Below are 14,205 nucleotides of genomic sequence, written 5' to 3'. Positions count from 1 at the left end.
TTTTTATTACAAGACCACATCAGTCATGTTCTCAGGACACTCCCATCTGTCTCACTTCGGTTTATCTTCTTTAAGTACACACAACATTTTGTTTATATCTTTAGTTTGGAGAGCATTGTACATGTTTCTTTATATGTTTATCTTCTTTCCCTCTAACTTTAAATACCTTGGTGTCGGGACTGTCCTCATTAATTTGGTATTTCTATCGTTTGTTATACAGTATTTGATGACTACTAGGTGCTTAATAAATACAATCCCGTGTATACGGTACTTGGATAGTAAAGATGGCAAGATAAAATGCTAATATACCCACTAGGAGCCAAGGCAGACATTTTCTAACATACACTTCAAAATCTTGGTACACTTTACTCATTTACCCGTCGTTCATCCCATGAACATTGTCCAGGCTTTGTTGTCCAGAGTGGTGGATGAAAGAAATGAATTCTTAAATAGAAACAAAGGAGATTTCAGTTTTGAGTAGAAGCCTGAGCCATGATGTATTTTCAGTACCATATGTGGACCGCTGACTTGATATGTTAGTTCAGGCCAGTGTGATAGTATTGAATAAACAAACTTTTTGTTTAAAACCTACAGAAAAGGGATACCTGGGTGGCTCAGCCATTGAGCATCTGCCTTGGCCCAGGGCGTGATCCTAGAGTCCTGGGATTGAGTCCCACATCAGGCTCCCTGCATGGAGCCTGCTTCTCCCTCTGCCTGTGTCTCTGCCCCTCTCTCTCTCTCTCTGTCTCTGTCTCTGTCTCTCTGTGTGTGTGTGTTTCTCATGAATAAATAAATAAAAATCTTTTTTAAAAAATAAAACCTACAGAAAAGTTGAAAGAATAATACGAGTATCATGTGCCCTTGTGCATCTCACACACACATCCTCCACACCCATCTCCTGCCAAATTATTTGAAAGTAGTTTATAGACACATAACACTAAATGCAATTACTTTTAATTTTTGTGTGTTTTGCAGAGGAGGTATAATGGAAGAGTCATAGTGAAGAATGATCTTTGGGAGGGTACTGACCTTACCAAAATCTTCTGTTATTGAGTAACATGTTATATCTAGTTGGGATTTTAATATAATCACTTCTGATACTTAGAGTACTATTTCTTATATTAAAAGCTCCCTTCCTCCCAGTTTGTTTAAATGACTCAAATAACTTTAAACTCTATCTCCAAGAGCATATATTAAATGGAAAAGAAAGAGCACAATTCTCTCTTTGTATATGGACTGGACTTAATGACTCACTTCTGACGGGGCTATAGAAAGGGTAACATAGAGGCACCTGGGTGGCTCAGTCAGCTGAGTGTCTGCCTTCAGCTCAGGTCGTGATCCCAGGGTCTTGGGATCAAACCCCACGTTAGGCTCCCTGCTCAGATGGTGTCTGCTTCTCCCTCTGCCTCTCCCCCTGGTTTGTGCTCTCTTTCTCTCTCTCTCTCTCTCTTTCTCTCTCTCTCTCAAATAAATAAAATCTTTAAAAAAAAAAAAAATAGAGGAGGTATAAAGTAGTAACTTTGCAGTGGCAAAACCTAGCAGATACCGTCCTAACCAAGTGATCAAGGTTCACATGACCATTAAGAAATCCTGTTGAGATTATGTACTCCCCAATATGATGCAAGAAATAGAGCACATTAAACCTCTGTGGTATTATCCCTCCAGATCTGCGACTTCAGCCTAATCAGGAGACAAACCCATAATGAGGATCACTCTATAAAACAGCTGACCAGTACCCTTTAAAAATGTCAAGGTCATGTAAGACAGTGCAAGACTGAGGAACTCTCACAGATTGGAGATGACCAAAGAACTTCAGTCTGTCAGACATTCATGAGATTTTCCACAAGAGTTGTTTATTCATCCTTTATTCACCATTTAACAATGTTTATAATATTCATTAGGCAGTTACAATGTGTCAGGCAGCCCATGTTACATTCTAGGAGTAGAATGATGAGCAAGCTGGCTAGAGTCTTAAGGAACTTACCCTACAGTGGGTTAAACTGGACTGCCCAAGATTGAATCATTAAAAGATATGAAAACTTCACAGTATTATAGACTGTTTGGTAATAGGGAGAAGTTAAATCTACCTGAGCACAGACCCCCCCCCCCCACCCGCCCCAGAATCTCCTGAAAACTAGAATAGGATGATGTTTATAATGTTTCAGCAGAGTGCCTACTACTTGGTAAAAGAGCTTAATAAATGGAAGATAGTTGTTTTTAGAAAACAATCATGATGTGATTTTACAGGTTGTCAGCATGTACATCTGCAACAGCTTCTAGCCTAGTGTCTTGCCTTTAGAGGGTCCCCTGACTGAGAGAAGCTGCCAGTGAAGCCGGCATCCTAGGATTTCTCAGGAAACATATATCCATAATTAGTCTATTTCAGGACCTCAGCATTTTTCTCAGATTTGTGCAGTGGGTGCAGAGGGTGAATTGTCTTTATTGGTACATGGTCAAAAAAGGAACCTAGTAATTCAGGGTTCCACACGCAATAGAATTACCTCTTCATCTGTGTTCAGATGGCCAATTCTCAAGTTCACAGTGTGTATTGGCAGAGAAGCCAGGAGACCTTTCAATCATGATTTTTAAGTTCTTAATAGAAACCCACAAGATAATTAATTAATAAATAAATAAATAAATAAATAAATAAATAAATAAATCCCACAAGATAATATAAGACCTCTAGGTTATATTCTCTATTAGTCTGCCTAAGAGAGGTGATGGATACAGAAGAAGCCAGCACAGATTTTAGCGTCTGACAGCTGGGGAATGAATCCCAGCAATGCTGGCTTTGCAAGTTATTTAACATTTTTGAATTTCAGTTTTCTCTAACAAGATAATTACAAGGTAGCATGTACCGTACCTAGTAAGTTAGCTCACTCCCTAGTACCACTTCCCGGTGAGTACTGCTCAAATAAAGTAACGCTTGCACACACTAAACCAGGCTTCCTCAAGCAGCAGCACTGTTGACATTTTTTTTTTTTAATTTATTTATGATAGTCCCACAGAGAGAGAGAGAGAGGCGGAGACACAGGCAGAGGGAGAAGCAGGCTCCATGCACCGGGAGCCTGATGTGGGACTCGATCCTGGGTCGCCAGGATCGCACCCTGGGCCAAAGGCAGGCACTAAACCACTGCGCCACCCAGGGATCCCCCACTGTTGACATTTTGAGCTGGATAATTCTTTTTTTGAGAGGCTGTCCTGTACATTGTAGAATGTTTAATAATACCACTCTACCCACTAGATTCCCCAGTTGTGACAACTAAAAGTTTCTCTATACATTGCCAAATACCCATTGGGGAGCTAACTCACCCTCAGCTGAGAACCACTAAATGAGTGTGTCCCTTTGAGGAGGTTATGAACTTCACTATGGTAATACCAAGTCCATTTTAGGTGAGCATGTTTCCCAGGTTGTTTAGACGATACCCTCATTAAACAAAACCCTTTTTCTGTCTCTAAGAACTTGACTGCACTTAGAGTTAATTCCTGTGCCATAAATTTAATTAAAAAGTATTTCTAAACAGATTTCACTTAAAAAGACCTTCCAGAAAGCCTAATCTTCTGGTTTAAATAGGCACAAGGAAAGATAAGTATACCATTCTTGGATAGTCATCACTCAGCTATTCATAATGAAAATATCATTCTCAGCAAAGCAAGGTATACTATTTATGTGGTAATTAGAACTGGTTCCACAAACAAATTTATTTTTCTCTTTTCAAATGCCCTACTTCTGCATTTTAATTTTAAACAACTTTTAAGTATTATTGATTCTTTTAGTTTTGTCTGTATCAGCAGGTAGTGATCAGGGTAGTAATAAAAACGAGGAACACGTTAAAACAGTCACAGTGGTAGTGCTTTCCAACACTAGCACCAAGAGTTGAGGTGCTGTTTCTTGTTTCATGTGAGTCTCTTGAGAGTAAGGTCACCTCATTTGTCTTACTTCACAGTCCTTCGCCTTGCCTTGAATGTAGTACGTTATATGTGGATAAATGACCTATAGTTGCTGATTTTAAAAGACTTGTGAATTACATTAATAATTTTATTTCCGAAATAACTAAACCTCTGTTATGAGTGAGGTTACAAACTTCATTCTTCTGATTCCCACATGAACCCTGCAAATTAGGTATTTTTATTCCCAACTTACACGTGGCTATGAGAGGCTCAGAGGCCTTGCCCATAGTTAACTAGTGGGGATGTGGTCAGATCAGGACTTTTTTTTTTATATATATTTTATGTATTTATTCATGAGAAAGAGAGAGAGGCAGAGACACAGGCAGAGGCAGAAGCAGGCTCCATGAAGGGAACTGGGCGTGGGACTCGATCCCAGGTCTCCAGGATCAGGCCCTAGACTGAAGGCGGCATTAAACCACTGAACCACCTGGGCTGCCCCAGGTCAGGATTTTATCTCACACTTGCCTGTCTGCTCAAGGATGATGCCCTGACTCCAAAACTGAAATGGTTTCCTAGGACTGAGAAATAATGGTCCCTTATATGTGGCCATGACTGCTGCTTCATTCATTCAGTAAATATTATGGAAAGCTTACAACACAATGTGTGACAGGCGTGTAGACCACACTGCGCCCTAGTCCTAGGAGTGAATACAGTTTTCACAATGATTTGGGCAGAACTAAGGTGGCTTCCATGGTACTTTCCTCATTTTCAGACCAGGAAAATTTAGAAGGGTTGGATAAATGTATGAGTTCTATATGATTAGTGATCTTTGAATTGGTATTGTAGTTAGCTTCAAAGGGAAATCTCTTTCCATCAGTGCTGGTTTTCATGAGTTGCTAGTAGCTCCAATCATCCTCCAGTACATATGAAGAAATATAGGTAAAAAACCAAGTCAGCGGTGGCATGAGAAGGCTGTTTAAATGCCATTTCTGGGGCAGGGGCAGGGCTGGGAATACCTATGGAGACCAGAGGCCCTGACATCGACTATATATAGCCACTGTAATGACTCCTAAATCTAACTTTGTGACATCTTGGAGTATCTCCAGTAAAAGGATCATCTTAATATTTCCCCTTTGAAGATACTTTTGTAAGTAAAATGGAACCAACAGTTAAAGAGAGATATAATTCCAGAAACATTACAAATCCCAGTAGATTGAACTAAGGACTAGGAATGTGGTGTGCAGCCTTTTTCAGTTCAGCATAGTACACATTTAGGGGCTAGGTTCTTTGTTAATACTTCAGATTCCTTTCTCTCTCTCTTTAGTTTGAATTTCCCAGATGCGTCCTTTTTTCCCTATCACAAAATGCATAACAGGAAAGGCCAATTTATGATGAATGATTTAGTGGAAAGAGGGTTTACAAAGAGATTTCTTCACTCATTTCCTCTTATACAGAATCATAATTACTCAGGAAGGCTGAACCCTGAGAAGGGAGGTCTGGTGGAGAGGAAACTTTCCAACCAGAGGAGGTGCTTGTCTGCTGACCCTCTCACTTCAAAACCATTGACGACAAACCAGTACAAATCACCAAGTGAAGATCGTCAGCGTTTGCTTGCACTTGCCTTGAAATGAGACAAGTTTCTAATTCTGAGCTTTCTTTAAAGCAGCAGGATCTCCCCACCCTCAAAGAGAATCTTCACAGAACTCAAAACAGTACAGAGCAGAGCTATTTTTGGTTCATCCTCCTCCATACTGAACAATCCCTGTTCCTTGCAGGTGGCAACAACCAGAGTTCTTAGACATTCTGTATGAGTAAGCACACTTCAGGATATGCAAGGGGTTTGGAATATGGATGGTTTCCAGAGAATCTATTCCTGGATCCTTGTATCTTGGTTTCAGGGAACTAAATTTCTGAAGTCTTCTTCTGAAAGTTAATTTGTCTGATAATATATTTATATTCACAGTAACACTTCTCTCACCTCACAAGAGAAAGGAATCTCAAATCTTACTATGAATAATTGCTCCAGGACACGAATCAGAAGACATTAGTCACGTGTCCTCAAAGTTGTAAGCCTTCCAGTCTTTCCCTACCTCATGAATTTTCTTGTTAAGGATGAAGCCTGGAACTGTGTTGGATGTTCTATATTCAGAATTGTGGCAGATTTGGAAATGTGGGGAGTAATCATGAGAACTTCCTTTTAAGACTTTGCCTTTTTCATTCCTAATCAAAAGGATTCATTCTTTTTCTTTAGTTTTATTGAAATTTAATCAACAGACAGCATTGTGTAAGTTTAAGGTATACAACATGATGATTTGATATATGTGCATATTGTGAAATGATAACCACAGTAAGGTTAGTCAACACATCCATCACCTCATGTAATTATCGTGTGTGTGTGTTTGTGTGGTGAGAACATTTAAGATCCACTCTCTTAGCAGACTTCAAGTCTACCATACAGTATTGTTAACTATATCTGTACATTAGATCCCCAGAACTTACTTATTTTATAACTAGAAGTTTGCCCCTTGCCTGACATTTCCCCATTTCCCCCATCCCTCCAGACCCCAGTAACTACCAGTCTATTCACTGTTTCTGTGAGTTTGGCATTTTTAGATTCCACACATAAGTGAGATCACACAGTATTGGTCTTTCTCTGCCTGACTTATTTATTTCAGCATAATGGCATGCAGTTCTGTCCATTGTTTTGCAAATAGCAGGATTCCCTTCTTTTTTATGGCTGAATGGTATTCCTCTGTATATTTATACTACAGGACTCATCCTTTTAAAGGGAGAATCCTATAAGAGCAAAGCAGAAAGAGCAGTGGTAAGAAATTACAAACATGATGAGTTTATGTTAAAAGCCAGAACAAACAGCCAAAACAGAAGAGGCTTGGTGACTCTCACAAGGCATTGAGAGGTTAAACAACTTGGCCAAAGCCACACAGCCAGTGGTTCTTCAGCCAGAATTTAAACTCGGGCCTTTCGGATCCATGGTCAGTGTTCTTAACTGCTACGCTATGCTACCTATTTGAATCACATCTTAAAAGACTTACTCGAGGGGCGCCTGGGTGGCTCCAGTGGTTAAGCATCCAATTTTTGGTTTTGGCTCAGGTCATAATCTCAGGGTTGTGGGATCAAGCACCATTTCAGGTTCCATACTTAGTGGGGAGTCTGCTTGCGATTCTCTTCCTCTCCCTCTCCTCCTCCCCTGCCCACTCCCTCTCCCTCTAAAATAAATAAATAAATCTTAAAAAAAAAAAAAAAGACTGGGTGCCTGGGTGGCTCAGTCAGTTAAGCATCTGTCTTTGGCTCAGGTCATGATCCCAGGGTCCCAGAATCCAGCCCAATGTCCGGCTTCCGTGCTCAGCAAGGAGTCTGCTTCTCCCTCTCCCTCTGTCCCTCCTCCCTCCTTGTGCTTTCTCCCTCTCTCTAAAATAAAGAAATAAATAATCTTTTAAAAAGAAAAGAAAAAGACTTATTCAAATTACAACTCATCTTGATTTTGTCTACCTTCTGCCAGTAAATATAATATATATACTGACGGCTGGATTCATTTTGTTTTTATTTGAAACAATATATGTCTCCCCCTTTTGTTAAATACAAACTAAAAGTTGAGTGTTCCTTTTCTTTCTTTTTTTTATTAAACTTTGTTTTAGGGATCCCTGGGTGGCGCAGCGGTTTGGCGCCTGCCTTTGGCCCAGGGCGCGATCCTGGAGACCCGGGATCGAATCCCACGTCGGGCTCCCGGTGCATGGAGCCTGCTTCTCCCTCTGCCTGTGTCTCTGCCTCATTCTCTCTCTCTCTCTCTGTGACTATCAAAAATAAATAAAAATTAAAAAAAAAAAAAAAAAAAAACTTTGTTTTAATGGGTCTCCAAATTCTGTGACAGATCTTTGGCCAAGTTGTTTCCATTAAAAATTACTGATTTTAAAAACTGTAATAAAACTGCCACACACACACACACACACACACACACTCCTTTCCTTCTAAAGATGTTGTGATGCATTATTATCATTAACCAGTCTTTTGCTATTAAATATAAGTGGCCAGTTGACACAAACAATTTTGAGCCTTGGTCTTTCACCACACTGGGGTGTGTGGTAAACAATTTATTGTTTCCGACTAAATCAATGGAGTTGATTCTGAGTCTATATTTTAATAGTTTTTGACTACTGCTAAAAGCAAAACATGAGATTTCTACATATATATGTAATATATATCCAGTAAAGGAACATATCTGCTTCATAAATAACCCCTGCTTGGGGCTATACACAGTGCAATATGACACAGGATTGGCTAATACAGCAATAAACATATCAGTGTATTACCACCTGTTTCTAACTTTTAAAAACAGATTAATTAAATGTATCAGAGCTTATTCATTATTCATTTGAATTTCAAAATGAAGTAAGCCTTTTTCTGGCACAAAATCTGCTTTGCGGGTCTGCCAATTAATTATAGCCGAGTAGGTTCAATAAATTGAGCAAATCTCCAGCTAATTTCCATGATTGAGCAAACTGAGTTGACTATTGATACATCATTAAAAATAGATTTTGATAGTCAAATAGCATGTGATATATTTGACATACAACTTGCAAGGGGTTCGACGATTCAAAGGGTGACAGGATATAATTCTCATGACTTATTTATGTGAAGAGGTTAAAAGCAACCCCCAAAATAAAAATTAATGTTGAACCCTGAGTCTTCCAATGGTAGGTCATATCAATCCGTGGATACATGGAATAATTGTGAGAGGAAGAGGAGCCCTGCTCATCTCATTAAGATAGGCTTTTCAAGTAAATAGTGGAAAGTGAAATTTGCCATTTGTGACATATTCATGTTTTGACCATTTGTGTATTAATAATCATTGTAATGGTAACTTAATCCAGAAGAAAAAGAATGTTTTAGAGCCTTATGGGTTCATAAAGTAAAACAAAATTTAAAGTTTCATAACATTTTAATTGCTAAGAAGTATGGTAGGGTGATCCGTTGAAGACTTTAGTATAGGGGTGCCTGGATGGCTTAGCGGTTAAGTGTCTGCCTTCCACTCAGGTCGTGATCCCGGGTCTGGGGATCGAGTCCTGCATCAGGCTCCCCACAGGGAACCTGCTTCTCCCTCTGTGTATGTCTCTGTGTCTCTCATGAGTAAATAAAATCTTTTTTTAAAAAAAAGACTTTAGTATAGAGTTTAGGGGAAAAATATCACACCAGGATAAAACTTTGGGGGAAATGAAATGGAAATAGTTCAAGGAGAAAAGTGGAGGATAAAAATTTTTCCAACTATTAAAATAGAATATTTATTTTTTAAATCAGTTTTGGCCTCACTTTAAAATGTGTAAATCTAAAATATACTAGAATACCTACCATTTGTAAATATTTAAGCTTGTGGTACATTTCAGATATCAGCCCCCCCCCCCCAAAAAAAAAAGTGAGAAGGGGTTTGTGTGTATGTGCCTGTTTTCTCAGGAGAGGGGTCTACAGCTCTCAATTAGACTCTTCAAGATGAGTCCGCAAGCCAGAAAAGAGCATCAGTAAAGGGAGGCCACTGGATTCTGGAGCCATATCAGGTGTCACCTCAGTTGTTTGGTGTATCTTTAGGGAAGGTACAAAAGTACATCTGCTTTTAAAACTCTCAGTAGAATTATAAATTATTAGGGTAGAGCACTTAGTTCAAAAACAACTTACCTATATGTCTCCACAGAATAATTATATTCATCCTGTGATTGTTTCATCTGTACAAATTGATGGTACTTTCTATTTCAGTTTGAAGGAAGGAAGTATTGTGAACATGACTTTCAGATGCTCTTTGCTCCTTGCTGTCATCAGTGTGGTAAGTTTTGCTGCTGAATGGCAAAGTAAAAAGTGAGTCTCAAAATTATGTCAGTGGTGAAAATGGTGTTGGGTGCTCATTATAAGTAGCATCCAGGTGCTTTATCAGTCCTTTGCCTTAACATTAATATATAACAAACTGGGGATCTCTGGGTGGCTCAGTGGTTTAGCGCCTGCCTTTGGCCCAGGGCGCAATCCTGGAGTCCCAGGATCGGGTCCCGCGTCGGGCTCCCAGCATGGAGCCTGCTTCTCCCTCCTCCTGTGTCTCTGCCTCTCTCTCTCTCTCTTTCTCTGTCTATCATAAATAAATAAATAAATAAATAAATAAATAAATAAATAAATAAATAAATCTTTAAATATATATATATATGTATACATATATAACAAACTGGAAGAGTGTCAAAACCCAGAGAGAAATGATTTTTAAGGACATCTACTGTAAAGTTAGTTTTTGATTAAGATTTTTATCAGATGATCTTTTGAAATGTGCCTGCCCCCTGTTAATTTAGCCTTTACCTACTCACTTTTGGGGTTGCTGAGAGAGGGAAAATATTGGAGGGGTGCTTCAGATGCTTAAGGATGGCTGTGTGTTATACAAGTGTTTAACTTGCTTGCATTTTAGCCACCTCACTGGTTGCTAACAATTCCACTAGAAGGTCTCCAGACATTGGAGAAACTGAGTAGAATGTTCTAAAATTTAGTGAAAGAAGAAATTAGGTATAGGTTTCAAGAAAATGTGCTGTGGATTTCAGTTTTCTCTGTCGGTAATGACCAGAAGTAAAAGGCATTTAAGAGAACCCTGTATATCATTGGGAAAAGAGAAAACCAGATCCAGAGATGTGATAAGACAACCAGAAACTATGACTACAGAATCACAACCAAGGACACAGGTGAAAGCTTCCTCCTAATGCAGTGCTCACTGTGGCCAACACATACCTAGAAAGCCCGAGTTGTGGAGAAAGTATTAGACATATATTTTTTTTCCGTGTCTTTTGCCTTAGTGCTTTTAGCAATAGGGTGCACACTGGATGTCCTTTGTGTTACTTTCCCACAGGTGAATTCATCATTGGCCGAGTGATCAAAGCCATGAATAACAGCTGGCATCCTGAGTGCTTCCGCTGTGACCTCTGCCAGGAAGTGCTGGCAGATATTGGGTTTGTCAAGAATGCTGGGAGGTAGGAGTTTTTCATCCTCATCAGGTGTGGTTGGAGAAGTAACTACTACAAGGCCATGCATGTTTTCCCCTGGGACTGAGACTCAAGACCTCAGTGTATCAGTTTGCCTGCTATCTGTTATGAGAGGACCCGAGAATTCTGTGTCCCTGGGCCAACAGAAGCAGGATACGTACTTAAAATGGAGTTTCTTAAAGATCAGTCACTGGCTCAGTGGGTTGAGTGTCTGCCTTTGGCTCAGGTCAGGGTCCCAAGGTCCTGGGATATAGCCCTATGCCAAGCTCCTTGCTCACTGCAGAGCCTGCTTCTCCCTCTCCTTCTCCTTACTGTTTTGCCTACTCCTGCTCTCTCTCTGTCAAGTAAATAAATAAAATCTTAAAAAAAAAACATAAAAATGATTTATTTAACTCTTTTTTAGGGCGTATTTCTTTTTAATTATTACAAAGAACCTCAGATTTTAAATTTAAGTTTCTAAAAAAGTTTTGGCTTTGTTTAGACATCTATGTCGCCCCTGTCATAATCGTGAGAAAGCCAGAGGCCTTGGAAAATACATCTGCCAGAAATGCCATGCCATCATTGATGAGCAGCCGCTGATATTCAAGAATGACCCTTACCATCCAGACCATTTCAACTGTGCCAATTGCGGGTATTGCCATTTGATTACATAAATAGTAGAAATAAAATGAAAGATCACATATCTCTGTATTCTGTTACTCCAGCACACCCGATTGTTTTTCTCCAACTTGTAATCTAGAAAATTTTAGACCTATAAGAAGTCAAGAGAATAATCTAAAAAATACCTATCATTGAGTTTCATCACTTAACATTTTACCACATTTGAGTGTGCTTAGCATACACTCCCCCCATGTGTATGTATATGTGTGTGTGTACATATGTACATATCCACATACCTCTAAATATTCAGTCAATAGTAAAATATCCTCAACTGCCCCAAAACTATTTTTGATCACTGTGTTTTCTCAACACAGGACCAAAAAAAAAGAACTCTTAAAAAGTCTTCTCTTTGTAACTACATAATTTTTTTCAGTTGTAATAGAGTGTTATCTTAAAATATCCTAAGCTACTTTTATTTAATTTTGCTTTATTTACTTTAAAGGAAATTTTTTTCTTCAGAAACTCATGATAAATTATTAGGTTACAATTTTCTAAATTATCTAAAAATTAAATGGAAAGAGTTTAATATAATCAGTGTGAACGCACATGCTAAATTATTGCAGGGTGGAGAGAAATAAGGGTAAGCTAAAGATCAAGAAAACTTTGTGCTGTAAGTACAAAAAAATCACATCTTTTTTGTGATTATCAGTTTATATCTTATTTTCTTGCCTATTTCACTCTGGAAGTTTTCTTTTTTTTTCTTTTTTTTCTTTTTTATTTTTTTACTCTGTGGAATTTTTCTCTGTTCATTTGTCATTAGCACTTCTAAGGAATTACTTAAAACAGATGAAATGTAAACAAGTCTATTTGGCTAATTGGTGCCACCTCTGCCTAAATGTTTACTGATGAAGGACAGAAAATAATAGTGAACGTTAGCATTTGGAGGAGGAACGTTCTGGGCATTTCATTTGTTTATTTTCTGTTAACTGTTAACTCTTAATAACCTGCAACAATTAATTGTTAGTAAATGGAACTAGTCTCTAACTAACCTCAGTTATTTTGGAAAGATAGTATTACCGAGTCCATCCTGAACATTGTGATGATTCTCTTCTAGCTTTTTAAGAAAGACAGAGGGATTATAATGTGATAATAGACAAGGAAGTGATAAATATGATCAGTATCCAGACTTATTTGTACATTTTATCATCGTTGCATGATGATGTTTTGACAGGAATCTGAAACCCATTCAAGCCTATTAATTTAGGCTACTGTGAACAACACTGAGGGAAAAAAAGGTTACAGGGATTGTTAGAATGAGTCTTCAAAAACCTGCTACAAAGTATGTCAGCCACATTGGCTGCTTGTTTCTTCTCTCTCAGTAGTAGTATTTAGTTGGGTATCTTCCTCATGGACAGGAAGGAGCTGACAGCTGATGCCCGGGAGCTGAAGGGAGAACTGTACTGCCTGCCGTGCCATGATAAAATGGGAGTCCCCATCTGTGGCGCTTGTCGACGGCCCATTGAAGGGCGTGTGGTGAATGCCATGGGCAAGCAGTGGCATGTGGAGGTGAGTCTGAAATGGTGGAGGAGTAACCAGGACTTTTGAATTTCCATCATTCAGATGTGCTGGCAAGTGTAGGAGATTCTGAAGATTAAATATGGACATTTTTGAGACAAATGACCTTGTAGAAAATTAATATAGAATACACACTGCTTTTGTGATCTCTCAGTAATGATACAGGATGTGCTCTTTTGTTCTTAAATCCTTCTTGAAGCAGGAAATGTCATGGTCCATATCCAACAGCCCCTCCCTTATAGATGCTACTAACATGTTGACCTCTTTTCTCATTCTGTGTTGTTTAAATAGGCCATGTCTTTAACCTGTCAGAACCTTAATTCAAGACACCTGAATTAAGTAAGACTGAACATGTCACAGGGGGAGCCCTGGCAAAGTGAAGTAACTATATCAGACTTGCATGTGTCTTCCTTGAGGATAGTTTAACTTTGGAGTTTTACTTCATTAAATAAATAAAAGATGGCAATTCAAAAATGACCTCTAGCAATTTCTTTCAGCATTTTGTTTGTGCCAAGTGTGAAAAGCCATTTCTTGGACATCGCCATTATGAAAGGAAGGGCCTGGCCTATTGCGAAACCCACTATAACCAGGTATGGTTTGTACTCATTGGATACTAGATACACTTAGATGAATTTGAACTTAATATTTTAGCTACAAGGAAATCTCTTGGAAAATGTACATTGGACTGAGAGCTCTCCTTTTGACTTTTTATTTGGGAGATAATTTTAGACTCACAGGAAGGTTGTAAAATAAAAATATAAAGAATACCTATGTACCTTTTACTTCGTCATTTGCATGTGTTTTTCTCTATAAAATGATACATTAATAAATGCACATATCTTTATATACAAATATATGTATTATATATGCACCTATGTTTTCTGAATTATTTGCTGATAAGTTCATCGTGGTCCTTTACCCCTAAATATGTCACTTTATATTTCCCAAGAATATGGAGTGCTCTTAGATAATTGTAGTTAATCAGTATGGATATAATACTCTAGTGTACTTATTCCAGTTTTGTCGCTTGTATCAGTAATGTCCTTGTATCATTTTTTTCCACTCCAGAGCCGGACCCTGTCTAAGGTTGTTATTTTCCTTTAGCTTCCTTAAATTTGGACCA

At 38.6% G+C, this 14,205-nt stretch overlaps 1 protein-coding gene across 9 annotated transcripts in view; it reads left to right on the top strand.

Moving 5' to 3' along the window:
* LIMS1 (LIM zinc finger domain containing 1) overlaps positions 1-14,205 on the top strand; it is a 146,955-nt gene that overhangs the window by 125,516 nt on the left and 7,234 nt on the right. For all 9 annotated transcript variants that reach the window (XM_077914860.1, XM_077914861.1, XM_077914863.1 and 6 more), the window contains exons 3-7: positions 9,655-9,721; positions 10,775-10,895; positions 11,389-11,538; positions 12,923-13,073; positions 13,580-13,672. In XM_077914860.1, the coding sequence (XP_077770986.1) occupies positions 9,655-9,721; positions 10,775-10,895; positions 11,389-11,538; positions 12,923-13,073; positions 13,580-13,672 (582 nt within the window). The remainder of the gene's footprint in view (positions 1-9,654; positions 9,722-10,774; positions 10,896-11,388; positions 11,539-12,922; positions 13,074-13,579; positions 13,673-14,205) is intronic.

Source organism: Canis aureus, chromosome 11, assembly GCF_053574225.1.
Source record: "Canis aureus isolate CA01 chromosome 11, VMU_Caureus_v.1.0, whole genome shotgun sequence".
Lineage (NCBI taxonomy): Eukaryota > Metazoa > Chordata > Mammalia > Carnivora > Canidae > Canis > Canis aureus.
The sequence above is the reverse complement of the archived record's forward strand: the minus strand, read 5'-3'. Positions and strand labels throughout refer to the sequence as shown.